At 33.0% G+C, this 26,835-nt stretch overlaps 4 protein-coding genes across 6 annotated transcripts; 2 read left to right on the top strand and 2 right to left on the bottom strand.

Annotated features, from left to right (window-relative positions):
* The first annotated feature begins 2,808 nt into the window (after nt 1-2,808).
* Nucleotides 2,809-5,753, top strand: LOC141721784 (uncharacterized). Its single transcript, XM_074524896.1, has 3 exons — nt 2,809-3,083; nt 4,096-4,260; nt 4,980-5,753. Exons 1-3 carry the CDS (start codon nt 2,982-2,984, stop codon nt 5,184-5,186), a joined length of 474 nt encoding a protein of 157 aa, XP_074380997.1. The 5' UTR covers nt 2,809-2,981; the 3' UTR covers nt 5,187-5,753.
* A 1,994-nt stretch (nt 5,754-7,747) lies between these two features.
* On the top strand, nt 7,748-13,774 carry LOC141670138 (carbon catabolite repressor protein 4 homolog 4-like). 3 transcript variants are annotated; one of them, XM_074476141.1, is made up of 10 exons: nt 7,748-8,078; nt 8,269-8,377; nt 8,603-8,643; nt 9,122-9,171; nt 9,632-9,701; nt 9,797-9,918; nt 10,632-10,759; nt 11,867-12,014; nt 12,128-12,275; nt 13,206-13,774. In XM_074476141.1, the coding sequence occupies exons 2-10, from the start codon at nt 8,311-8,313 to the stop codon at nt 13,512-13,514; spliced, it is 1,083 nt and encodes a 360-aa protein (XP_074332242.1). In that variant the 5' UTR covers nt 7,748-8,078; nt 8,269-8,310; the 3' UTR covers nt 13,515-13,774. The 3 variants fall into 3 exon arrangements, with proteins under 3 accessions (XP_074332242.1, XP_074332244.1, XP_074332243.1); XM_074476142.1 differs by having other exon boundaries at nt 7,825-7,841; XM_074476143.1 differs by having other exon boundaries at nt 7,748-8,377; nt 10,632-10,711.
* A 2,652-nt stretch (nt 13,775-16,426) lies between these two features.
* Nucleotides 16,427-19,130, bottom strand: LOC141670121 (uncharacterized). Its single transcript, XM_074476140.1, has one exon. The coding sequence runs from the start codon at nt 18,912-18,914 to the stop codon at nt 16,428-16,430; it is 2,487 nt and encodes an 828-aa protein (XP_074332241.1). The 5' UTR covers nt 18,915-19,130; the 3' UTR covers nt 16,427.
* Nucleotides 19,131-24,212: 5,082 nt separating this feature from the next.
* Nucleotides 24,213-25,976, bottom strand: LOC141670105 (uncharacterized). The gene has a single exon (XM_074476139.1). It carries the CDS (start codon nt 25,771-25,773, stop codon nt 24,310-24,312), a length of 1,464 nt encoding a protein of 487 aa, XP_074332240.1. The 5' UTR covers nt 25,774-25,976; the 3' UTR covers nt 24,213-24,309.
* Nucleotides 25,977-26,835: the final 859 nt, after the last annotated feature.

Genomic DNA, 26,835 nt, shown 5'->3' with positions numbered 1-26,835 from the left:
GCGGTGCAATGTGGTGCGGCTTGTGTGATTTATTTAATTTAAAAAAATAATATTTACATACAAATATAATAAAATTTTAGCCCATAAAAACCTAAAAGTAATATATTTTTGATTAAAAATAAAAATATATCGGAATTTGTAATACATAAACTAGTATTTATAACACAAAATTATAATAAACAAGAACTGTATTTATAGTATATAAATATATTTATATGTACATTATATATATATTATAAATTATAAATAAATTTATATATATAATTATGAAATTGAGATAAACTGCGGTTTGAACCATATTCTTAAAATATTAAATCACAAATCGCACCATATCGCGCAGTTTTTTGAAAACTCAAATAATTTTTTTTTTTTTTTTTTTTTTTTGCCAAGATAATAAAACATTAAAACATTAAAAACTGTATAATACGATGTGGTATGGAACATTGGGATGGTTTGTGATAAGGAGGGAGTAAGTTTTAAAACAAATACAATACATTAATACAACGTCCAAAGACTGGAGTTAAAGGAATAGTTAGAGGAATATAGGGCAGTTTAAAAGTCACATTTCTCTAAAGGAGGGGTTAGGTTAGAAGAAGCAGAGAGTATAATTGAAAAGTAAGTTGCTCTACTCCAACTCGAAGTGGAAGTATAATTGGTAAATGGGGCGTTCAGCTAAGAAGAAACAGAGACTAGTTGAAGAAGATAGAGACAAAATCAGCAAATTGTCTGATGATGTGATTCATAGGATACTTTCTTGATGCAAAAGAAGCTGTTCGAACCAGTGTTGTTTCCAAACGATGGAAGCTTGTGTGAACTACTCTTCCATCAATCTCATATTTCCCGATTGAAATTATGTACTTCCGACTCAAAACCCCCTGATTCTTTGGTTGAAGACTTTGTTGAAAGAAACTCACGTTACAAGCCAAATTTGTGGATTTTACATCAAAATCTGATTACTGGAGTTTACCCGCTTTGACATCTCTCCACTTGGTGCGCCCGTTTTTCAGTTCTAGGTAGAGATGCACAAAAGGCCCACCGGGCCGGGTCTTGACCGGACCTTAAAAAGCCCGGGTTTTGACCGGGCCGAGCTTTTCGAGCTTTGATTTTGACCGGGCCGGGCCGGAAATTTCAAAACCTGTTTGGACCCTCGAGGCGGGCCTAACCGGACTTTTTTTCGGGCCGGATCGGGCCGGGCTTTTTTCTAATTTAAATCGGATGTAGTATTATTAAAGATTCCCAAGAATACATGTGTTAGCAACTAGATCATCGTAAAAATGTATTAGTTTACATGGAATATTTTAGGAAAACATTACTTCATTGAAAACATTTAAGTTCGGCAAAAAATAAATATGTTTATATGATATATTTTATCATTGTTATGATAACAATGATATTCAAATATTCATGACAATGATATCCAAATATATATAGTGTACATTATATCTTTTTTCATTATTTATGCAACGAAGTATATAAATAATATTATTAATCACAAATATGTAAATATATATGTGTTTAAAGTATTATTTATATGTATAGTAAATGTGAATTTATAAATATATAAGAAAATATATTAGAATAATCAAATTATAACCGGGTTTTTTCGGGTTTTTAATCGGGCTGGGCCGGGTCGAAGTCCGGGATTTTAACCGGGCCGGGCTTTGCCTAAAAATATAATCAATTATGTTTGACCTGCTTGCCTGTGACGACTCTTTGTCTTGAGAATTGGATTCTATTAACATCACCGCCCTCTTTTGATTTTCCTGATTTAATAACTCTCCGACTATCTCGTGTGGAGGTTTGCCTCAAGGTTCTTGGAACTTCCCAGCTTTATTAAGTCTTGAACTACATGTAGATTTTCCCAAAAATATGAGTGAGATATTATACTTGCCCATCTACAAAATTTAACGTTATGCGGTTAAATATCAAATATTAAACTGGTCACTCAACTGAACACCATATATTAGTTTAATCATTAAAATTAACGGGATATCATTTGAATCACTAAAGTCATAATAAATATCATACATATACCTCAAAATATGTGCTCGAAAAATAAAATTTATTTTATGGAGTTCTATATATTTTTTTTGAATCATATTACAACCAAATGAAAATGTATGAATTCTAGTATTTTCTATAATATAATAAGATTATTTAAAGTTTATTTACTATTTATTTTAATTTTATAGTCATTTGCTTTATTTAAATAAAAATAATTAGTAGATAAATTTTTAAAAATCTCAAAAAATCATCTAAAATACTATGAATTCATAACTTTTCATTTGGTTGTAATAAGATTTTAAAAAAATGTTTAGAACTTCATAAAATAAATTTTAATTTTTGAGCACATATTTTGAGGTATCTGTTTCATATTTATTACTCCCTCTGTCCCTCCCATTTGTTTACACTTTCCTTTTTGGATGTCCCATCCAATTGTTTACATTTCAAAACTTTCCAAAAATAGTAAAGTTTTTATAATTTTTAAATTAACTACATCCACTATTTTCCTCCACTATAACCACTTTACATATATAATATTAATCGGTCCCACTACTTTACTCATTTTTTCAACTTTTCTCCACTACTTTATCATTTTTCTTAAACTCCGCGCCCCACCCAAATGTAAACATTTGGGAGGGACGGAGGGAGTATTACTTTAGTGATCCAAATGATACCCCGTTAAGTTTGATGATTAAACTGATATATGACCTTAACTTGAGTGACCACTTATATATTTCTTAGATATTTAACCCTGTCTGTCCTTAACAAGGTCCAACATGGAACAACATCACTTGGTATCTTGTCCTCAATTGCTGAACCTAATTATTAAGATCGCCTGTTCTGATTCTCTTTATGGTAACATCAAGATTTTGGCACCAAAACTTCGCAATTTCCATTCTGTTGGTATTGGATCAATCACATTGGTAGTTCCTGAGTTGGAGAATGTGCATATAGAGTTACACAGTTGGCTTAGGTTCATGGATTGGATACTTAGGAAAAAAATATATAGGGTCTTCACAGATATGCTTTCAGCACTTGGCAATGCCAAGAGTCTTACTTTTGACTTCAATAGCATTGAGGTAACTTTCTAGATATAATTCTGATTTGATAATATCAGCAATGCGCTTCAATTCTTTCTCTAATTACCATACTATTCATACTTGATTGTCTAATTTGTGCCTTTGGTGAAATTAGTTTCTAATCATGCATGATATAAAGTTAGAAACCTAATAATTTTGTAGTTAAATAGTGTCATGTATTAGACCCTCCGATACACATTCGATCTATATATCATACATTCACTATATCTCATCCCTCTCAAGTTGTTTGAAGCCTTTCCTCATCTATATAAGCCGTAGTTTTTATTTCTGAACACACATGTCATAATAAAACCAAGTTGCTAGATCACTATCCCTCCAAGTTGCTAAAAGCTAGTTTTTAAATTTAAAAGCAGGGATCTTTATGTTTGGCTATGCCTGTCAAATTTACTCTTTTGAATAATCAATCATGTCACTTCTTATTATACTCTGTTATGTGTGTGGGTGTCGGACGCTGAGGTGCAGATCCAAGCATTGAATTCCTAGTTATAAAAATGTAGGATTCCTGGATTTGGATGGATATATATATATATATATATATATTACACTCTTAATTTATTCTACAATTTTAAAAAGTGTTTTCTACCAATCAAACATTTACTCTTAATTATATATGTCCATCCTTAGCATAGTATCAAATGGATAACATAGAAAAAGTCATCTTTGAACCTTACTTTATATAAAACAAGTTGGTGTAAGGCCTTATATGTCGTTTCAAAATTTATTTGCTACAAGATAAAGGGTCCAGTTTCAGTAAGAAAAACCCAACTCAGGTTCCATGCCCACACCCGTGTCATGTACGGTCAATATAGGCATGAAGACAAAATCAGAGAGTGCGGAAGAACTTTTCAAATGATCTTCCTTCATAAAAATTAGAAACTGGCAATTGGCATATTATTTTATTTTTCTGTGCATTTTGAAGTGCTCCTTAATATTAAAGTTCACTTGATTGTTGTTATGTGTTCTTTCTCAATCTTGTGTGACTAATTTGTAGGCACTCTTTGCAGCAGACTTTCTTGCAAGTTTACCTTCTCCATTTTATAACTTGAAGATTGTGAAGCTACCATCGACATACAAAGAATCAAGTATATCTGGTGCTTTGAGAACCTACTTACTTGGTGGCTCTCCAAAAGCCACCATTGTCACAACATTGCCTAAGGTATTTATTGAATCTATTATCATTCTTCTCAATGACTTAATGCACCCGTTGTGTTTTTTTTGTAAAATATAGTGCATGTTTAGGTATACTCCCATCAAATTCTGGAATCATAGCAGGAAATTAGAGACTGAAGCTGTGCATCCATGTGATTTAATAAATGAATCTTTGAAATTTTAATTGTTATTACTTACATAAATAAGGTCGTTCTACCAAAAGTCCTTAGAAGAGAAGTCGTTAGGAGCTATCTTCAACTATGCCGGTCTTATTGACAAATATGGGTCATTAAATCCTCTAGTGTCTGAACTAGGGACGTAACTGTACTAGGGCTAACTTGGCCTTAAGCCCACGATGATTTTAGAAAAAATAAATAGCAGTTATATATATGCTTACCTTACAATCCAGAAGCCCATTGTTATGCCAAATTTTGTCCAATTCATTTAAACTAAAAATTCTCTGTGAAAATCAAGCTAGCATATTTAAAAATCAGAGTTTTACTCTGAACACCGAACATGAGTGTTTAATTATATAAGTGAAATTTCGCCGAAGATTTGTCAATCCCACCCCATTTTCAGTTCCTGGTTCCCTCCCTGGCCTGAACTAAATAAATTCCAGTCCGGACTTTTCTTTAGAAACAGAATATGTTATATAAACAGTGATTTTTTGTTTATGTTGGTTGGTAGGTATATATTTTACTTGGAATTTTGATTTTTTCCTTTTAGGACGAAGTGACTCAGCCAGTCCCTCTGACATCCAAAAAGGCGATGCTAGATGAGCCCTTCGCAACTCCAACCAATGTGAATTTTGTAGTAGATGACGACAGGGTGAGGCAGATTGGCGCTTCAGTTGCAGGACAAGCAATGATCGGGCTAGCTCTTCAAGAGGTGATGGTGATTTTGGCTTATGGCGCGGCCACAAAGTTAAGTTAGAGTTTGTAGGCCTCCTTGATCTTGTCATGAAGAATTATCCACAGACCTTTAAGCATTTCACAGCCAGAAGCGAGAAATTCCATACTATGATGCTGAATATGTTGTGCACCTCTGTGAATGAGTTTCTTGGAACCTCAATGACTGAGGTCAGCACTGATATCATCACCGAGTACAAAGATGTATTTGCTGATTTGCAGAGTTGGGGATTTAACGTAGATTGGCTGGCAAGCCATTTAAACAATGTTGAACAGTTTCTGTTTTCACAGCATCAGCTCCATACAATTGACTCTCGCATGGAAGATGCCAAAAATAAATTACAAGAGTTGCAGACTCATTGTTTGAAGAAGATAACAGCGATCGACATAGCTTCTGTCTAGTCCCTGGTTTGTTCGTCATTAATACACCTCATGCTGCTTCACTTTTAATGCAAGAGTTACTCATGTTTTGTCTCCTGCAGCTGACTGTTTGATTATTTAGCATCTTTAATTAATTTTTAACTGTGATGAAGAAACACATCTGGTGTTGATGTTAAGCTATTTTGTCTGATCACTTAATGCAAGACTGCAAGCCAGGGCATCTTATACTAATTGGGGTTGCCAGAATATTGTAAAAATGTGTATGTTTTTAGTACCTTTAGAAAGAAAAATTTGGTGTCGCGTAGGCACGTATTCACAAAACCATTTTTCCTGAAAAAAATGAAGATATATTTTTATAGCATAAACTTGTAATATGGTAAGAAAATGGTTATGCTTGATTAAACCCTGCCCAATGCCTTCGTGAGGAAGTTGATGTACGGATGATAGAGAGCCAGTATCTAAAGGTCCGATGAACGACAACCGTAAATATAATGAATTCTAAGAATTAAGATGGCATTATAATTTGTTGGCATGATTTTAAGTTTTAACTGATTGCTTCGCCCAAAAAATATGATAATCGAGACACTATCTCGTTACGAGACAGTAAAGATGCACACTTCACACATGTACCGAACAGCTCTTATAATATGTATTTTCAACATCTTCTTAGTTCATTTTCGAAATTTAACATAAAATATTGGATCCTAATAATTTAAGACATCGATATTTATTCTCATCTACAACAACATTCTTTATATATATTCCTTATATAATATTTTATCATTAAAAATTATTATTATGACAAAAAGTGAAGAAGGAGAAAGTATCCCATTCAAATATATATTATAAAATAAAAGTTAGAAGATGAGAGAGATTAAGTAAAGATAAGGAATTGAAACAAAATCTTAATGAATCTTAGTGATTAAAGGAATTACTAGGACAGTGAGTAATTTTTTTCCTCTTATTTCTTATATTGTACTTTAATACTCCAAATAACTAAGTTTTTGGAGTTTTGCTTTTGGAAACTAGTTTTGGGTCCTAGCAAATGAAAAATGAAGAAAATCTTATTTTGTTGGCAGAAATCATAAAATTTTGAATTTTGTGTGTATAATTAACAAAATGTAATTTGTAAAGTTAACTATAATAAAAAAATTTAATACTTACAAACAATTCATTAAAATTGAAATTTATACACACGTGAAAGAACTTGAGAAATTATTTACTATTACAAATTTTGTTAATATTAAATGGATATTTACTTGGAGAAGAATACAGCATGGATATCAATAATGTTAACCTTAAATAAATTTTAACATTATAAAAATGTAATAAATTCCCGCAAAAATGTTAAAAATAATATTTTTTTAATTTAGAATAACAAGAATATCAATTATTGGGAGGGGTGGCTGAAAATAACCATTTGAATACCTAGATTATCTATGCATACTTCTGAGCAGGGGTAGGGGTGTACACGGGTCGGGTTGAGAGAATTTAGCAACCCAACCCAATTAATTCGGGTTTTCAAAATTTCAACCCAACCCAAACCGTTTAAATTTGTAACCCAAATCAATTTGTATACTTCGGTTTGGTTCGGTTTGATCGGTTTATTAAATATACAAAATTAATATAAAAAAATTATAATAAAACATAAGATTTCAAAATTTAAAACACTTGAAAATAGTTCAAAACAATATTACAATCCTCCATATTGAATAGTCTTAAGCATCTAATTTTCGACCTCGAAAATACTAATAATATTGTTTACGCTTTAAATATTGGAATGAATCATAAATGCAAAAAATATAACACTAATCAAACATCTATTGTTGTTACGAAATGAACTATGAACACGGAGGTTATAAGTTACATTTAGAGTTAGAGATATATGGATCTATGTAAATGACCTAAACATAATTTTGGATTAACTTATTAGCATGTACATATATATTTTAATCGGGTTGGGTTGGACTGGTTTAAAATTATCGAAAATCATATCCAACCCAATTAAATTGGGTTGACATTTTTTCAACCCAACTATATATCGGGTTAAAAAAATCGGTTTGGTTCGGCCGAAATAGGGTCGGTTCGGTTTAGATTGATCGGGTTGGTCAAACTGTGTACAACACTCATTCCGAGACTACTTACATATGTGAGACTACTTACATATGTGTATGTCATAACACAGACCTTTCATGGCGGCCGTGGGCCTCGTGGCGGTGGATTGCACTCTCCTTAGATATTAGAAACATCTTTCCTTATCGGATTTTCGTTTCCGCTATGTTCATTCTTCTCTTTCTTGGTACTCTCTCCATTCTGTTCTTCTCTCCCTTCCCATTCCTCTGTAATCTCTCTCTCCCTTTTGAATGAGATCATGCTTCCCAAACTGTAGAATGATACCCAATCTAGCATTGCGTATTCTTTTTTTATAAAATAAAATTACTTCGAATTACCCAATCACAAGTTGCGTATTGGCTGTTACCCCATCTCCACATGCGTATCAGCTAATACCCCCGATTCCAGATACATATTCCATCCGGTATTTTCCGCCAAACTTCCCGAAAATTGTTATTTTCAACATTTCACTCTTAAAAAGTGTTATTTTGCCGCTTCACCCTTCCTTAATTTAGACTTTTAACTTGTTCTGGAACATTGGTTTTGTTTTGTTTTATTCCCGTATTTCTTGCTCCTTTTTTTAACACTTTTTGCTAATTAAATATTTGTTTTAGTTTCCACATAAATGAAGCGTTTTTCTGAATGTTTTTGCAAAAATGAGCACGAGTAAAGGACCAATTACTGGCAAATTCATCCCAGTTGATTCTACTACCCAATTTCATGGTATCCATTTCTAAACTATCCTTTTTCTGCTTCATAATTAGCTTTATTTTTTATGTTTATATTAAGAGTTCATATTGTAATGCAAATTGTATTTTGACTTCATCTCTTTGGAATTAACTTGATAAAAAATTGTACTGTTGATTTACTATCCACTTTTTGTTGAGTTTGTTATCTTCTGTACAATTGTACTTGAGCTATTCAAACTTTTGAGATGTAATATTACAGGTTTCGAATTTCGCCTTGTCTCTTACAACATTTTAGCTCAGGTAAATTTACCCAAACACCTGTTTATACGTATAAACTGTTAATGCTTAATTAACCTTATTTGTTCTGGATACAATTTGTGTGTCGATTATGCATTACGGAAGCTTCAAAGAACCAGTTAGCTCACAGTTTTATTAGTCCCTCTTCTAATTACTTATTATTAATATCTCCTTCATAAGGCATGGCACCGTAATTACGAATGTGTTGCATGTGAGACACACTCGAGCTGTAGTGTTGGATTGGATATGTTTGTGATTTGAGAATTCAGTGTATTACTGTCATGTCAATTGTCCAGGCATGTAACTTGATTATTAAATAATATATATGTGATTTCAGTTTAGTATAAATCATGGCTTGTTTGATAAGTTCTTTGGTTTGTATATACTATATAGATACCTAATTGTGTTATGCTTTAGCGTGGAGATGTATTCCGTGAACTTGTTTCACTGATTCTATGATTTGCGTCTATTTCTTTTGTAGGCCTATGTGAGCGGTGTCAAGTTAACACATTCAGCAGAACCTTTCCTCAAGTTAGCACTTCCAATACGAATATCTTATATTAATTTTCTTTTCGACTTCAGGAGAAGCCACTAACTTTTTCTCCACTCACTTTTTTTGTTGCTTTAAATAAGTTTATTTATTGGGCATCTTTAACAATGTGAAATTGATCCATTTTTATAATTAAGTATGACGGTCGATCAGTCAGTTGACATGCATATAGTATTTGAATAATTTCGTTATCGTGCTAATTCAAAACAAAAAATACGTATTTCATGATAGATTTGTACCAGCTTATATAATGGCTCTGAAGTTGTATATGGATAAGTTGTTCTAATACTTTTGCGATTACAGGAGTATACATGTCCTTGATGTTTAGTTGGTCAATCACAAAATATGGTTTATAATCTAGGGCCCATATTTTATCTAATGTTCTGTTATATACATTGCTGTTTCTAGAATGACAGTCCATTTAATTTATAACTATTATAGGTGGAATGATCGAAACCAGGCAATTTTAACTGTTCTCAGGAGCTTTGAGGCTGATATTATTTGCTTACAGGTAATTTTCTCTGCTTCTGTCAATCAACTTGATTTTCATTGCCTTTTGCCATGCCCGAATTTTCAATCTAACTTAATTTTTACTTGCGCTACTAGGAAGTAGATGAGTATGATACGTTTTACAAACACAAAATTGAGAGTCAGGGCTATTCAAGTGTCTACATCCAAAGAAGTGGCACGAAGCCTGACGGCTGTGGAATTTTCTACAGAAACAACAAGTATGAGAGCCTTTTTTTTATCAAGGGAAGCATGAATATATATGTTGCAGTTGTTAAATTTATATTTACATAGAATGTGGTATAGAAATTTGATCTTCTTACTTTCTTTTCCACAATTTTTTACCATCTCTCTAACATTAAAACACTTCGAGTATTAATTTTAATATTGCATTCTTTATCTGTTGCACTCAATTATATCCGGACGGATGCAAATGATTTAAATCAAAAATGAAATAAATAAAACTATTAAAAGCTGAAACCAAGCCCAACAATTTTGATGGGTTCTGATACACTAGTAATCACCTTCTATCTTTTTCTCGATTCTATAAGGTTCCTCACAAAACGCAAATCTCATTTTGTTCTATTTATGAATCATATAGTCTGTCAATGTTTGGGATGCAACTAACTGGTGTGTTCTCGTTGGACTTCATGTGGCTTTGAAAGCTTAAATATGGGATGCTTTAGATTCCATCTTCTTTGCTCCGATGTAATCATATTTGGACATTTAATAGTGATGTGGTCACGTTTGGTTAGTGAAACTGAGGGCCGAGAAAAGTGAGATTAAATTAAGGAGAAAAAAGTTTGACAGTTGTGCGTCAGACACAAGTTACATTTGACCGCTAACACGCTGTACATGATATGCCTCTAAATAATAACATATATATGACTTCTTAAATTTACTTTTTTCCTATGTCACTGATGCTACCATTTAGGTTGAAGTTGGTCATGGAAGAGAAAATAGACTACAATGATTTGGCGAACTCCATTCAAGAGGAAGCTGGATTGTATGTTGGTATGAATAAATTTACTGTTGATTATACCAACCAAGATGCTGACAAAGGTTATACATATTCTTCACAACTAATTATTCGATTAAATATGTCTTGTGAAAGATAAAAAATGCATACTTGTCAAGGTGTAAAGACGAACATAGACGATAGCGAATCGCCTAGACTCCTAGGCGGTAAGGCGCCCATTAGGCGAATTAGAAAATTTACTAAATATAGGCATATATATTAGATATATGTACATACATTTTTATTGGTTTTCATAATAATTACATTAATGTAGTGATTAGTTTATTTGATTGAAACAAATAGATTTTATTAACTTTTTTTTGTTTAATTTTGAGACTTTTGCTATAAGTATGATGATTCAATACTCAGTTGTACAACTTTATAAATTTAACTACCTAAAGACGAAAATAGGCAAAGTCAAATCACATTTTTTTAAAAAAATTACATTGTACATATAGTTGAACGCCTAACTCGCCTAATGTACGCTTAGGTGTCGCCTAGGCACCGCCTAACTCGCCTAAGCGCCGCCTAATTCGCCTAACCTATTAAAATCAAGACGGTAGGGACGCCTTTTCTTCTTTTACCGCCTTTCGGCCTAGGCGATGACTAGGTGACGCCTAGGCGACGCCTTAACAACTATGAACAATTTACAGTACAACACTTTATTTTATCATTCACGACACAACAATGCCATGGTGTTGCTTACTGGCATTCCACATTGTATAACTCCCTGGTATGGAATTTGAACGAGGATGATGCTCCTTTCTTTTCTTTTAATTCTTGTACACCTTCTACCCCAACGATAGCTTACCTCCATCCCCATGCCTCTCTTTCTGTAGTTTACTCTCTTGTTTAAAGAAAAGGCTAGAAGTATAAGCTGCTATGGAAAACCCTGTTTCCTCCCCATCTATGTTATGGTTATATATATTCAACTACCCCACCGGTAATAAAATTCTGGTACAAGGCAATTGTCACACCTGTGCGTATCTTGTAATGTTTAACATTAGTGGTTCATAATAATAAAAAAGGACTTTTCGTTCTAGCTACTTTTTTACACTTCATTATTGGGAATTTCCCTTATTTTCAGTAGTGTTTTATTATAAAGGAAACAAAGTTATAGTATGAATGTTGCATCATATTTATATGTACAGATTTGAAGCCCAAAAATGCTGAAGATTTTGAAGATCTTAATGATCCACGTGTTCGATTAAAACGTGACTGTGTAGGCATTATGGCTGCTTTTAGACCAGTAGACTGTTCTGAGCATCTTGTAATTGTTGCAAACACGCATCTTTACTGGTAATGTGATTTTAGTTGTAGCTTTTATTTACTCTATTTTCATTGATTTGAGAATTTGTAGGTCTCGACAAATGAACAGTAAAAAATGGGTTCGAATCTTTTTTATGTTGCAGGGATCCAGAATTGGCTGATGTGAAGCTTGCACAAGCTAAATATCTCTTGTCACGCTTGACTAAATTCAAAACTCTGGTGGCCGACAAATTTGACAGAAAACCATTCATTCTGCTTTCCGGTGACTTCAATTCAGTACCTGGAGACAAGGTAGTTGTTTAGGTCTTTATGTTTTTTTTTCATTTCCATTTTAATTTCTTCCGATAAAAAATCGATTTTGTATAAGAAGTTATATCCTAGATATAGCATGTTTTCAACATATTCCGCGACATGGCGGAGGTTACCGTAGAGCTAAAATCTAGGAGGTTAAGGCTTCCAGCCTTGACGAGGCTTCCTGTGCTCTTATGACTCCAGTTCCAGTAATCATTTACCGATAAAGTTAAATGAATGAGCTAATGATTCTTGTAATGATAAGATGACAGTAAGAGGAGAGCAAACAACAAAAATAAAAAGAGGACGGTTGTGAAAAAATTGACGGCATTGCACCTGTTAGATGCCGGAGCTATGACTTACATGGAAGAGGGGGGGGGGGACTGACTTATGTGGAGGGGGGTTGGTGGTACTGACTTACATTGTTAAGTGTGCAAGTGTATAATTAATGTGTAGTATCTTAGTAATATGTGTACTGCTTCCTACTGATTAATGAACTTTCGGTAGTTTCTGTTAGAACTGAATTTTTCTTTTTAAAAGACCGAACCAATATGTATTTCGACGAATTATAAAAAAAAATTAAAACCTATAATTTTAACTAGGGTCAAATGAAAAGAGTTTTAGTGGGATAGATTAGCAGCTGCTTCAATGTTGACATTGAATGGTAGTATTCTATATTCTGGTCCAGACATATGGACCTTCTCCCTTAGATTTGCTTGGAACATGATTAACTATCTATAAGCCTATAAGCATGTGTTAATATAAACATGATCAACTATCTATAAGCCTACGTTTATATTATTTTTTAAGATTTTTTTTTGTCGCATACCCATTACTATGTCATATTCCCTTCAATTATTTGGTGCGCAAGAGGTTATGCTTTTAACTGTATAACTAAAATTTGCAGTAACAAGCTCATTTTAATTTCAGGTGTATCGATATCTTATTTCTGGCAGTTCTTCCACAGAACCACGACTGGAAGAGATGGAAGATAGTCCTATACCATTAAATAGCGTATATGCATCTCTGAGGGGAGAACCACAATTCACGAACTGCACCCCTGATTTTACTGATACTCTGGATTATATATTTTTCTGTCCCAGTGGAAGTATCAAACCTATCAGTTACCTTGATCTTCCTGAAGCCGACTCATCAGATGTAAAAGGTGGACTCCCAAATGACAACCACCCTAGTGATCATCTGCCTATTGGTGCTGATTTTGTTGTCCTTGCGAAGTAGAGTACGTCTGTTGCTTGGCAGGAAGCATGCTTGGAGTACGAGGAAGTTTTAGCTTATTTTATTTACTCTTTCTTTTTAGTTTTATAAGTAAAACAGGGCTTCTACAGTTTGCACACCCTACAAGAGATTTTGATCTTTTTCCATTTAAACATTTCATTTTGTTCCTGGCGAAGTTCGGTCTGTTCTCATTAGCGATGAAAAAACAAATTACTGAACATATTAATTTGACTAAATGTCCAAGTGTTAGTTTAAACAACTAAAATGTCCCATATGATTGTCCAAGTGTTTTTTTAAACAACTAAATGTCCAAGTGTTAATTTGTTCCATCTGAAACAGTGAAAAATAGTACCTCTTGTCTATTTATTATTAGGAGTCTGGAAACAAAAGGTATGGGGATACATTTGACTGAATTAGGGTGAGACCTTGTTTAACAGTCTACTGTTGACATAAACAGATTGTAGAGAACTAAATCCGGCAATTTTGTACAAGGCAAGTACACTAAACAAAAAAGTATCCAAATTCATTGGTTGATTTACATGAAGTACATTAAAACATAGGTACCCCAGTACCAAAAATTAGAGAGGATGGATGGTGATACAGATACAAATCTTTAGATGGATCCTTGAACTTCGCCATACAGGTACGTAAGGCTACGATTTATACACATGTATTTCCATGTCCCAATTAAAATGAAGATGCATAAACCGTGGTATGGCCATGAACATGATATATATAATCATCTTTGTAATCACTTTATTAGTTTTACAATTACTACAAGTGTACATGTACTTTGACTGATACAACATTTCAGACTATATAATGTAAGATTCCTGTATCAACATCAATAATTTATGTAAGACCAAAAATTGCACCTATGATTCTGGACCATTCGTGCTGGGTTGATCAATTTTATACTTCCTTGAACAGTGTTGTGGCTGTTCCTCAATTGTCTTCTTTGTGTGTACAACTCAACCACAATTCCACAGCGAAGCTGAAATTGAAGGAACCTAATAACACCGGAGAATCAATTAGCAATTCTACTTTGACTAGACAAGCAATGCATTATAATTTAAGAACAAATATTTGTTCCTCATCAGTCCAACATAGCAATCCTCATATTCAGAAGAGAAATTGCTTCCCCAACCAGAAATTATGCTGACTGTCACTATAATTATCTCATACTGAGACCTATAATTTCCACAGATATCAAATACTATGTTACAATACTCTCCAACCAAGTTGACATAACACCTAAATTTTACAACACCTGTATGCATACAACCCAAAAGCATGTGACATAAAGTAAACATTATACAGCAATATACATCTCTATTCCAAGAAGATCGATTTATATTAACATTTCAGACTGCGTAACTTTCAATTTGGAAGTTACAGAAAAGAACACTACTACTAGTATATTAAACGCCGCAAATATATTACACTACAAATCCTAAAATGCAAGATAGGGCAGGATATTTTTTATATAATTCCAAATGATTCACAAAATAAGGCAAGATAGTGTATTCAAATTTGGCTCAAAAGTCAATATTTATCATGAATATTATAAATAAAGGAACAAATCATTAAGTTGTTCTATGTATGGATAGATCATTAACATAATTTAGCTATCATAAGTATCACTTTTGCAGGAACTGCCAAAACATGACATGGAAGAAGCCAGGACAATCTTCAACATCAGTGACTATCATAATAATGATATATAGACATATAATATTTACATTGAATGATGGTTATATATTTAGTGCAAATGCTAACCTCGAAGCAATTATAATCATCAATGAAATTAAAATTCTTAAAAGGTTCCCCATGACAAGATTCCACTTCAACAGCTTTTACAATCAAGACAGTACGTAGCTTTCGGTGGATGCCATGAATCCAGGAGAGTGCCCATCCAGTGAATGCAAATGTAGTACTTTTCAGTCAATTAGAATGTTACTACGAGAGCACAAACACTGGAACAATATATATACCTAAACAAATACATAAAAATGAAGTATTAATCACTCTCCGAAACAAAACTAGTAGCAGAAAATGAAAAATAGAATTCGTTATACCAGATTTACGTATGATTTATAAGAGGTACTAGGTAAATTCAGTCCTTTCCTCTTAAAATACCCACTTGAGTCAATTGAAATCTTAAAAAAAATCATAAAAGCTGTGAATCTAACCATGAAGCGTTCCCCATTCTCCCCTTGACACAAAGTTGCAAATTTAAAGCATCAATAAAGCATATTTGCTTCTTCCTTTTTTATAGTTTATACTTTATACAAGCTTAGCCGGCTCTTTCTTTTCTTTCGGAGATTATCATCCTACTTATCAGCATATTCAGTCAGCCCCTTATAAGGTACATTCACACTGGTGCATATATAAAATAACCTATTAGCTTACTATTTTATCTGTAAATTCTGTTAAGGTGAGAATCAGGATAAAGCTCAATATGAAACCTAGTCGACAATAAATGAAAAAATACTCAAGAGGAATAACCAAAATGATAATATATATATATATATAGGATCGCATATATATAAAAAATACTCACCCAGCCAAGAATAAATTGTACTTGTGGGAGAAGAGTTCCAGAATGTCACACCACTTTGTGCATGTGAAACCAAGTGTGAACCGAATCCTCATGCTAAAGACATGTAACAGTGTACTGCAAAAGGCAACAATTCCTTTGGAACTTATACTTGATCAAGTCAAACCGGGCTCTTGCAACAGCAACAAGTTGTTTCTGCAAGGAAAAACATGATAAGCGAAAAACTTCCACACAAAACAATTTACAAGTGGAACACTCTGATGATGTTGCAAACATCTAAGACCTCTCATAGTGAGCATCATAAAAGATTAATGAACAAGCAGATCTATCCTGGGACATACTTTTTAAATTTTACCTTATTCCTGATCTTTTTTTCTCGGGAGGTCATTGATCAAAGTAGTGTAAGATATATCATCTGGAGATGCACCTTCCTGGGACATACGCCCACATAAATCAAAGGCTTCTTCAACCATTTTATCCTTGCAAAACCCATTTGTCATTGTATTGTAAGTGACAACATCTGGAGTAACTCCTTTTTTTATCATCTCTTCCAGAAGATTTGTAGCTGATTTCATATCAGCTAATTTGCAATACCCAGCAATCATAACTGTATAAGTAATTTTATTAGGTTTTATGTCATACAAAGACATTTCCTGCAAGACACTCTTCACTTTATTCATCTCTCCTATCGTACAATAACCACCAATTAATGCAGTGTAACAGACCACATTAGGCAACAAGCCCTCATTTCGCATTTCAGAGAAAAGGACTTTTGCATCCTCAATATTGCCAATATTGCACATTCCATGAATGAGAATAGAATATGTCGACGCATTTGGTTTAATGCCTTTATTTCTCATGTCATCGCGCAGTTTTAAGGCCCTTGTTATATCCCCTTTTAAGCAATAGGCTTTGATGAGAGTATTATAAACAACAGAATTTAGCCTAATATTCTCTCTGACTAATTCACTGAAGAGATATATACCCTCATCAAGTTTATCAGCTTTACAATATCCATCTATCATGATACCATATGTATATATATCGAGACTCAAACCTTCCGTTTTGCACTCATTCCACAAAGCCAAAGCTTCATCCATCTTACCCTTATTACACATCCCATGAATTAGCAAATTGTAAGTTGTAGTGTTGGGTGAAATACCATTCTTAATCATATCTTTCCTAAGTTGTAAAGCTTCCTCCAGTTTCCCTCCCTTGCAGCATCCAAATATGAGTGTGTTATATGTTCTTCTATCTAAATGAATACCCCCCTCCATCATCTTCTTGAGAACCCTAACAGCCTCTGTCATATTACCAACTTCACAAAGTTTAAGTATAAGAGAATTTGTGGTGACCGTATTTGCAGCAAACCCTCTTTCCAATAATCTGTGCCAAAGTTCGATTGCATCTGAATGCTTATTCTCCTTACAAAGCCCTCCAAGTAATGAGGTGAGTAAACCATCATTTGGCTTTATGCCTCGTGATAATATTTCCCTAGTTAGTCGTAGTGCTGAGTCATATTTAGAATTCTTACAGAGTCGATGTATTATGGTACTAAATGTACCCACATTGATGGATTGCCCATTTGAAAGCATCCCCTCTAAAAGATTTTCAGCTTTATCCCATTGGTTACTCTTGCAAAATCCCTGGAATAGTGAATTGAAAGTCACTGAATTAGGACGAAAGCCCTTGCTCATCATTTCATCTCTCACCTCCCAAGCCTTTCTAACATTTCCCATTTTACAATATCCATCAATCAACGTGTTATAAATTACCAGGTTTGGAAGAAACCCCTTGCCTGTCATCTCTTTTAAAACACAGTTTGCTTCTTCAAATTTCTGTACTTTCATTAGACCGTTAATGAGCACACTGTATGTTACAAGATTTGGGCTCACATTTCTCTCCAACATTTTCTTCTTCAAACACATAGCTTCTTCGAGACTCCCAATCCTGCAGAGCCCATGAAGTATACTATTATACGTAAAAGCATTAGGAGAAACCCCCATCCCCTCCATTCTCGAAAGAAGTTTCACCGCATCTTCAATTTTACCACCTTTGCAAAGAGCATTTACAGCAGTACTACACAGATAAACATCCGGCGTAAAACCTCTACACACAATCTCAAAAACCTCATAACTCTTCTCAAGTTCATTTTCTTTCACGAGAGAACTCAACAAAAAACTACAAGTCTTTTGAGACGGAAACAAACCCTTACTAGCCAACAACCTAAAAACATCCAACGCAAGTCCAAACCCCTTATCCCTAAACTGAGTACCAAAAACATGAACCAACAAATCAAAAGTCCCGACCCCCTTCCCACATTCTGAATCCAAGCCCAAATGCAAATCAATCAAAGTCGCCGCAATCTCTAAATGCCTATCACTAGGATTATAAAACAAAACGGGCAACTTCCAATCATACAGCCGAATCAAAAGCAATCTAGCCGCCCCAAAAAACCCCGAACCGATAAGCAAACTCAATAACAAACAATAAGACCTAACAGTGAACCTAAAGCTACAATTTTTCGCGGAAAAATAAAAGAATTTCAAACTAGTCATAGCATTAACAGACAACCTAATATCATAAAAAACATTATCAAATTGATGAGGAGACAAATGGGTCAAAATATCATTACATTTCGAAGAATCTAAACAAGGGTTTGAGAAAACTGAGATTACCAACTTCAAGAACCTCTGATCAAGCTCAAATTTTGGGTGTTTTGGAAGCTCTTGCTTAATGGGTTTTTGGTAACAATGAGATACAGAAGTTGTACATATAGGTGGGCATTTGAAGAAGTATATAATGGGATTAGGTTTAGAGATGAGTCTTTTTCTTAAATCCATTGAAAAAATGAGATTTTTAAGAAATGGGGTTTGAGATTGTTAGTGGGGTTTTGGGTATGTAGAGAAACAGGAAGTGTATGTATAGGTTGATTGGTGGACTTGGGGTTGTATAGGTGGCGGCGTTGCCATTAGTTTAGGCAGCCGAGGGAGTTAAAGGAGGTTAAAGGGCCACGAAAACACACAGCATGGTCTATTAAGTGTGTGTTTTTGTGTGTGCACAAGCCACAAAGATTGATTCTTTTTGTTTAGTAAAAAATATAAATCCGAGGTTGTTTAGTAAATTTTTTGGTTGTGATTTGTGGGAAATTAGTGACTTGCTTATTTAAAAATACTAGTCTAAACCGGATTATTTTTAATTTGTATAATTTTTTAAAATTTAATTTAAGTAAAAATCTAAGTTATGAAATTTAATTAATTGAAATTTAAATAATATAATTTGAAAATAATTATTAATATACAGTGTATACGTTAATGATATTACAGTTTTAAAAGATAATGTAATTATTGAAATTTATATTAATATTTATAGGTTTGTTTACGAAAGATTATTAAATAAAAGGTAAATTTTAGTTGAGATCAATATTGTACGAATTGTCATTAGTCTGTTAACCGACCAAATATAGTTAATTATATTCAGATTTATGCTAGTTTAATATGTTTAAACTCGAATCAGCGGTAAAAAAATTGTGTAGGTGGAAAAAAATTTATACTTACAATTTTGTTTAATTTTATTTTAGCTCAGCGTGATTATTATTTTATTTTTGACTGAATGAATAATATGTATTATTTTATTTTATTTTGATGACATTATATCGACCCCGCAAATTTCCTTACACATTTTTATTTTGTTATAGTCCAGTCCAATAATATATTATTTTTAGCGAGATCAATAATATTTATTATATTATTTTAACCGGATTTTTCAAATTCACATAACCATATATAATTTTTTTAAATTTCTTATTTACAACTGAATCAATAGTTTAATTTTGTTTAACCTAGTCGGGTGGATTTTATATATTATTTTGTTTGAACGAAAACCATTAGATATAATATAATTATGTTATGAATAATTATCTATTTATAAGAGTGTTTTATTTTTAATATTACTATAATACGGTGACCATACCGACTATTAACCAAATTTTGATAGATAGATATTATGAAGTGTTTTATTTTTTAATATTAATTACGGTGATCAAACCGACTACCAACAAAACTTTTATTGTTTCGTCTTTAAGATAATAGTATCGATTAGCTTAAATTTAGAAAATTTATTTATTCCGTCATAATTTAATTTTTAAATATTCTTGTAAATATAAAATAATTATAAATTTATGATAAAATTAATAGGATAATCTTAGTAGAATAAGTATATTATGTCTAGTGATTTAATAATTTAGTAATTTAGCGGATATTTTATACTATTTATTTATTTTTTAATAATATAATACGTCGTTGTCGTAGTTTAGTATGATAAACTATATCTAATAGTATAACAATTTAGTAGTTTAGCGGATATATAACACTATTTGTTATTTTTTTTAATAACCAAAATTAAGTTGAACCAAATTATACTCATTTTGATTATTATAGTATAGTATAAATATCATTGAGTTATTTAATTAAAAATTATTATATATTTATTTTATGCTAATAATGGTTAGGATAATTTTATAATATTATTTCAGTATGCTCCAATTGATTAAACTTTTAAATGCAAATATCAAGTATTGCCTAGAAATAACTAGTAAATCAAACACACATTTTCTATTTAATACTATCAAAATACCAAACTTTTGGGATTTAAGGGTCCAAAAAACCTAAAAATTGTATCCAAAATATTTCCGAAATATGGATTAGATTGATAGATATTTATTCATTTTTGAAAAATCTAACAAATAATAGGCTTTAAGAAAATGCACATTCACTTTTATTTTCGATTCGTTTGTTTATAATATAGAATGGAACACACATATTTTATGTGGGTGTTTTTTTTTAAATAAATATACCTATCATACATATACATTTGAAGAGTATTTTGGATATTATTCCTTTCTTTAGTCCAAAAATGAGATATATGTGTCATAAATTTAGTATATGATAATTGTTTGTTTTTAATAATGCTTATTTTATTTTATTTTTAAAACTGTTATTAGTAGAAAAGTTTTTAGAAAATTGAGTATGCCGAAATATATGAGTTCGTGCAAAATATTTTATTAATTGAATTTGTTAAATAAATAAGTAAATTTGACAATGTACTTTTAGTAGAAAATGTGTTTTTAAGATATGTATCTTAAGAAGTATACCAAATTATAAAAGTAATTAAGATTATAAAAATAAATAGGTATATCTGATCAAGTAAATGGTTTTAGAATAAATGGTTAAGGTTTTTTGAAAAATAAGTTCTTTTTTAATTCTTTTTTAGCAAAAAATACAATTTTTCAGTTTAAAATATGCAAAAATATAATTTTTAATTTATTTTTTTGTAAAAATAGGTTTTCACAATTTGATGCATCTTTATGCAATTTAAAATTCAAGTATTCAAAAAAAAAATAGTTATTTTTGTAAAACGGAAAATATGTTACATATATGGTTAGTTATTTTTATATAACGGGAAAAGGGGTTACATATATGGTTATTTATGGTTGCACAGTTTTTTTGTAAAAGTAAAAAATGTAAGATTTTGATAATTTTTTAAATAGTTTTGTTTACTATGGGTAAGAGCATCTTCTAGGGCTGAGGATTCGGTCGGTTCGGTCCAAAACCGGACCGAACCGAATAGACCGAAAAACCGAATAGTCATTTTTTCTTGGACCGAACCGGACCGAAGTTATATTATGGACCGGACCGAACCGAACCGAAATAATTCGGTTCGGTCCGGTTTTGGACCGAATAGACCGAAATTTTTTTCAAAAATAAAATTGCATTATAAATTAAATCACAAATTATAAATTTTAAAATATAATTAAAGTAATGTGATATGTAGATTTCTAATACTCCATAAATATAATTACAAATTAAAAATTTTGATTATAATTTTTAAGATATATGTAAAATATATATAATACAAAATTATAGTATTTATGATTTGGTCTATTCGGTCTATTCGGTCCGGACCGAAATATTTGTGAAAAGAACCGAACCGAACCGAATTTTAATTCGGTCTATTCGGTCCGGACCGAATAGACCGAATTTCTGAAAAATTTAGGACCGAACCGAACCGAATTAGCACGGTTCGGTTCGGTTTTTCGGTTTCGGTTCGGTTTTGCTCAGCCCTAGCATCTTCAACAACATGTTAGTTAAAATGGTTGGTTAAAATACATAAAACTTACTTTTACTCAGATGGAATTGAATATAATGAGTGGCTATTTTTTAAAAATAGTATACTGCTATTATTTTAAGTTATTATAAATAAAATATTTTATTTTATTTTGCTGATAAATGATGTATAATTTCAATGCAGGTTTCATAAATATAGTTATGGTTGGCTAAAATTATAGCTACCGAAAAAGTATTATTGGAGGGACAATTTTTTTTATATAATATTTATAATAGTTATTTTTGGTATATTGGATACTTTTTAGCTAAGAGTTCATACATGTTGGAGATGTTCTAAAAATTTTCAATTGAGTGTATAAATATAGATAAATAATTAGATATGTATATTTATCGGTTACTCAAATGAACAAAATTTAGATTGAACATGAAGCACAGCAACTCAAACATAGGACATTAAAGCCTCAGTAAACAATTGTAAACTCCTATTGGATAAAACGTGTTAAATATAAGTATAAAAAATCAACTTCCTCTTGCATAAATTTATTTTGTATCATCGAGTACCAGAAGCGACTAAAGAATATTTGCAGCAGCTCTCTGGTACACAGGAAGAGTATCTGAGTAGTTGAAATAGTGACTACCAACAAAGCATGAGGGTAAATTATGAAAATTGTGGGTTCCTCTGTTTCCATGCAATTTTCTATTCTGGATACAATGAAGAACCAACCTTGCTGAAAAAAAGGAGGGGAGAATCAGATAAACAATGATTGATATAGTTAAGCTGGTGGATGTCGAGTAAATGACAGAGGCTAAGGATACTACTGAAATGAAAGCAAGCAATCTGAGGATGTGGTGCAGAAATGTTGCAGAAATTGAATAACTACGAGTGGAGGGGAAATATTGTTCCAAGTCGCATATCAAGCAGAAAATAAGGAAACTTGATATAGCGATCGCCATGGCTTTCGGGTGATCTTGGAATGGAGAACCAGTCCTTGCTTGGTACTCAAGTTGCAAGGCTGTGAGGAGGACAGAAACAGCTATCCCGAAAATGCCAATGATAGCATGATTGCCTCTCTCTCGTGCTCGTAAGGGTGTAATGTTGATGAATGCAAGATTATGTTGTGTAGAATAGTTACTAAATATGAATTGTTGAGAAGGAGCAGACATCTGAGTATAAAGAAAAGGTGTGTGGAAGATTTAGTATGCAGTTTATCAAGTACCAACAGCTTTCCTTCCTTTTATATATGCATATACATGCTACAATGGTTGGGGTAATAGGTAAAGGATGCTACATTAGTCGTGAAAAATAATGTATTTTTATTTGCCTATACCTGTCAGTTAAAAGTCAACTATTAGGCTATGTTCTTATCACTCTCGTACGAATGAAATCAAGTTTTGGGCTGGATAGGAATATAAACACAGGAAGGAATGGATATTTTAGATTGTTTGGTTGGGCTAAAAAGAAAGGAATGGATCATTTCAAGCCCATTCCTAACGGTCTGAATAGGTAAATCCATTACCTTATAAAATGTGTCATTGTTCACTTTCAAGGGCAAGATGATTGGTAAGAGGATCAAGATTGTTGTTTTGGTCAATGATGTTGAGATTTCATACGTTCCCGCAAGCTGCAAGTCCTTGTCATAAGCGATTAGAAGTTCTAATCGCTTTAAATTATTGAAACCAAGACACTAATTATTCACTTGTTGTCTACCAGCATTGCCGGGTCTACCCAGTCACCCTCATCATCTTGATACTTGATGCTGAAACTGTCTGTCACCAAGTGCAGCCTCTCAATCACATTATCTTCTAATTTGCAATTCCTGATGAACCGGGTAGTTCAAACCTTATCTCGCCTTTATATTCATCGTAGAGCTTTGGCTTGAGGGACTATTTACAACCAAATCTCGAGCACAAAACAGCTATGTATTTACGGCAGCTCTCATGATCAGTGTTAATACATCTGCACATATTATATCATAAATATATATGGTAGCATGGCTAACATTCTATAAGTTGTCTTAAAACAATACTGCAGTGAGTATATCATTATAAAATTGTTATTGATAAACAAAATGAGGAAAAAAATTGAATAAAAATGTCTATGTAATTGATCTAGCTAAGGATACCTACAAAATGCATTATTTTTTATACAAAGAAACAGTCTCTCATATGCTAATGCCATCTTAGTTGCCGTAAACATTGAAGCTGCAAATTCTCTACATGCTTTTCCTCTTTGAGCTAGCCTTTTAGAGCCCTCGGCCACCACCAAATCTAGTGTCTCCTTCAACGACTCCACGTTAGGAGAGAACATGAAACCATACTCTTCATCAACTATAATTGTACCTTTTATACTTGGAAATCGAGATGCCATTACTGGTTTTCCACTCATCATAGCTTCCATAAGTGTAAGATCAAGCCCTTGTGGCCTAAGTGTTGGATTGACAAAAATATCAATGGCATTGTAAAAACCTCCTAATTGATCAGGTTTCAAGGACCCTAATGTTATAACTTGGGATCCCAAGTCTTTGTATCTGCTCTCCCACGGTCCAGTGCCTGCAACGACAAGATACACGTTCGGGTGATTTTCTATGAGCTTGGAAAATGCTTCATGAAGAAGAGGGTGGCCTTTGTCCTTCACTAATCTTCCGGCAACTCCAAGGACTAAACTTGCATTTTTTGGAATGCCCATGTTAGCTCTGAATTGTTTGCCTGATTCTATGTCTTGCTTGAAATCATTTTCATCGACTCCGTTGACTATTACGTGAACCCTTTTGTTAGGAATTTGATAAACATCCCTTAGCATTTCTCCGCAACTATCACTTATAGCAATATGGTGAGCATAGTGTTGAAAAAATCTAATTTCATCAAGTACTTTGGGAATTACCCCATGTATTGTCATGTTAAAACCGGGTGACATTTTTTCTTTTGGATTACGTACTAGATCTTGATAAATATTGGAGTGGACACTTTCCAGGGCTATGCCATGCCATGAGACCGCGAGGTTGGGAACATTCCTGGCTCGCCAGTAAGGAAGGGCCACGCTCTCTGAATGAACAACATCAAACGGGCCCCTTTTTTCCTCCTCTTCGTATTGCTCCCAGGCTTTATTGTAACTCCATCTCCCCGGTTCACCCTCGTGATAATGGATATGAGGCAAGAAATCTGTAGGTGGATTACCTTCTTGAGAAGACGAGGCTGGACCAGAGTCATCAGTAGGCGGAGAAGTGAAAATATGAACTTGATGGCCTTGACTGGCAAGGGCAGTATGGAGCGTCTGAGCATGACGCTCCATACCTCCTGGTGAGGCACCACTAGGCCATTTTCTGGTGAAAACAGCTATTTTCATACGCTCCAACGGGGGCTCTTGTTTGGAGAATTTTAAACGATTCCATGAAAATTCCGCATAACGGAGATCCCCGGAGAAAGTGTTGGTGTAAGAGGAGAAGCTGGTGCAAATGGAAGTTGGAGGAGTGTGGAGAAGTAAAAGAGCTGGAATTGTGAAAAGAACAACAAAGAAAAGAGTTGTGGAAAGGCCGGATTTTATAGAAACCATAGGTTTCTTGGACTTAGCTAAGGCCATACTAATTGAGAAAGCTATGATTTAGTTTGGTTTCTTCTAGTATTAACACTAAGATGGTTTGTTTGTGTGTATTATGTATATGAACTAGAAAGCTTAAAAGATGAGGAAAGCGCGGTGACTTTTGATGTGAGATCACTGTTTTTGTGGGAGTTATGCATGCACTAAAGCAAGCTAGTGCGTTGGGCTTGAGTGTTTTTTTTTTTTGGCTTTTGAGTGCGTTTCTCACGGAAAAGTTGAATGGGAGATTAGGCCACAAGGGTGTTGCTTTTATACAAGGTTGGCTCACGTTCTTGACTTGTTAACTTGGACTTCTTAATTTCAAATACTTCATTACCCTATTGGATTTGTCTTCTGCAATGTCAATGAGGTTTAATATGTCTATTGCATTTCTAAAGCGTGAAGTGGAGTGAAATCGTAATTTTTCTATTTTATATGATTATTATAACATACACTATACGATAATTATTTATGACGATGAGTGAGTTTCTGATATAAATGTAATGTAACAATTTAGTTATTCGTCAAGATATGTTACGATATATTATAACATACGACAAGATATATTACAATATATGTATTATAACATACCTGTGTTATTTAATTCAGCATCACTTCAAATGTATATAAATATTTTGACAAAAGTAATGATTCATAAATTTGATCTTTAATCCTCTTCATTATACTAATGTAGATTATAAATTACACAAAGGAGGGAACCTTTTGGTTGCTTCAATTTAAAACAGACGCAAATGGAAGTGCAGATAGCCTAAATAGCGTGGATCTTATTTGGAGGACATGTGAGATATGACTTGTTTATCTGAATTACAAATTCTAAATACATCCATGTGTGTGTTAACAATATAATAAAAATACTAGAGCTTTGGGCTGCTTGCCCGCAAAGCACTGCATTGGTTAATTATTATTGATGAACATTAGCAACTCCTATTGCGGAACTGACTACTGAGCGTTGCACTTGAGTGGGTTAACTGTATAAACGAGGATAAATTTGGGTTAAATATCAAAGTGGTGAGGATCATATATTATATAAGTTTAATCATCAAA

This window comes from Apium graveolens, chromosome 1 (assembly GCF_009905375.1).
Source record: "Apium graveolens cultivar Ventura chromosome 1, ASM990537v1, whole genome shotgun sequence".
Classification (NCBI taxonomy): Eukaryota; Viridiplantae; Streptophyta; class Magnoliopsida; order Apiales; family Apiaceae; genus Apium; species Apium graveolens.
This window is presented reverse-complemented; position numbering and strand designations above follow the sequence as displayed.

Coding starts and splice junctions, on each gene's coding strand:
- LOC141721784 (XM_074524896.1), top strand. CDS start 2,982: ATGGATTGGATACTTAGGAAAAAAATATATAGGGTCTTCACAGATATG. Junction 3,084..4,095: donor TTGACTTCAATAGCATTGAG/GTAACTTTCTAG, acceptor ACTAATTTGTAG/GCACTCTTTGCAGCAGACTT. Junction 4,261..4,979: donor TTGTCACAACATTGCCTAAG/GTATTTATTGAA, acceptor TTTTCCTTTTAG/GACGAAGTGACTCAGCCAGT.
- LOC141670138 (XM_074476141.1), top strand. CDS start 8,311: ATGAGCACGAGTAAAGGACCAATTACTGGCAAATTCATCCCAGTTGAT. Junction 8,378..8,602: donor TTCTACTACCCAATTTCATG/GTATCCATTTCT, acceptor GTAATATTACAG/GTTTCGAATTTCGCCTTGTC. Junction 10,760..11,866: donor CAACCAAGATGCTGACAAAG/GTTATACATATT, acceptor TTATATGTACAG/ATTTGAAGCCCAAAAATGCT.
- LOC141670121 (XM_074476140.1), bottom strand. CDS start 18,914: ATGGATTTAAGAAAAAGACTCATCTCTAAACCTAATCCCATTATATAC.
- LOC141670105 (XM_074476139.1), bottom strand. CDS start 25,773: ATGGCCTTAGCTAAGTCCAAGAAACCTATGGTTTCTATAAAATCCGGC.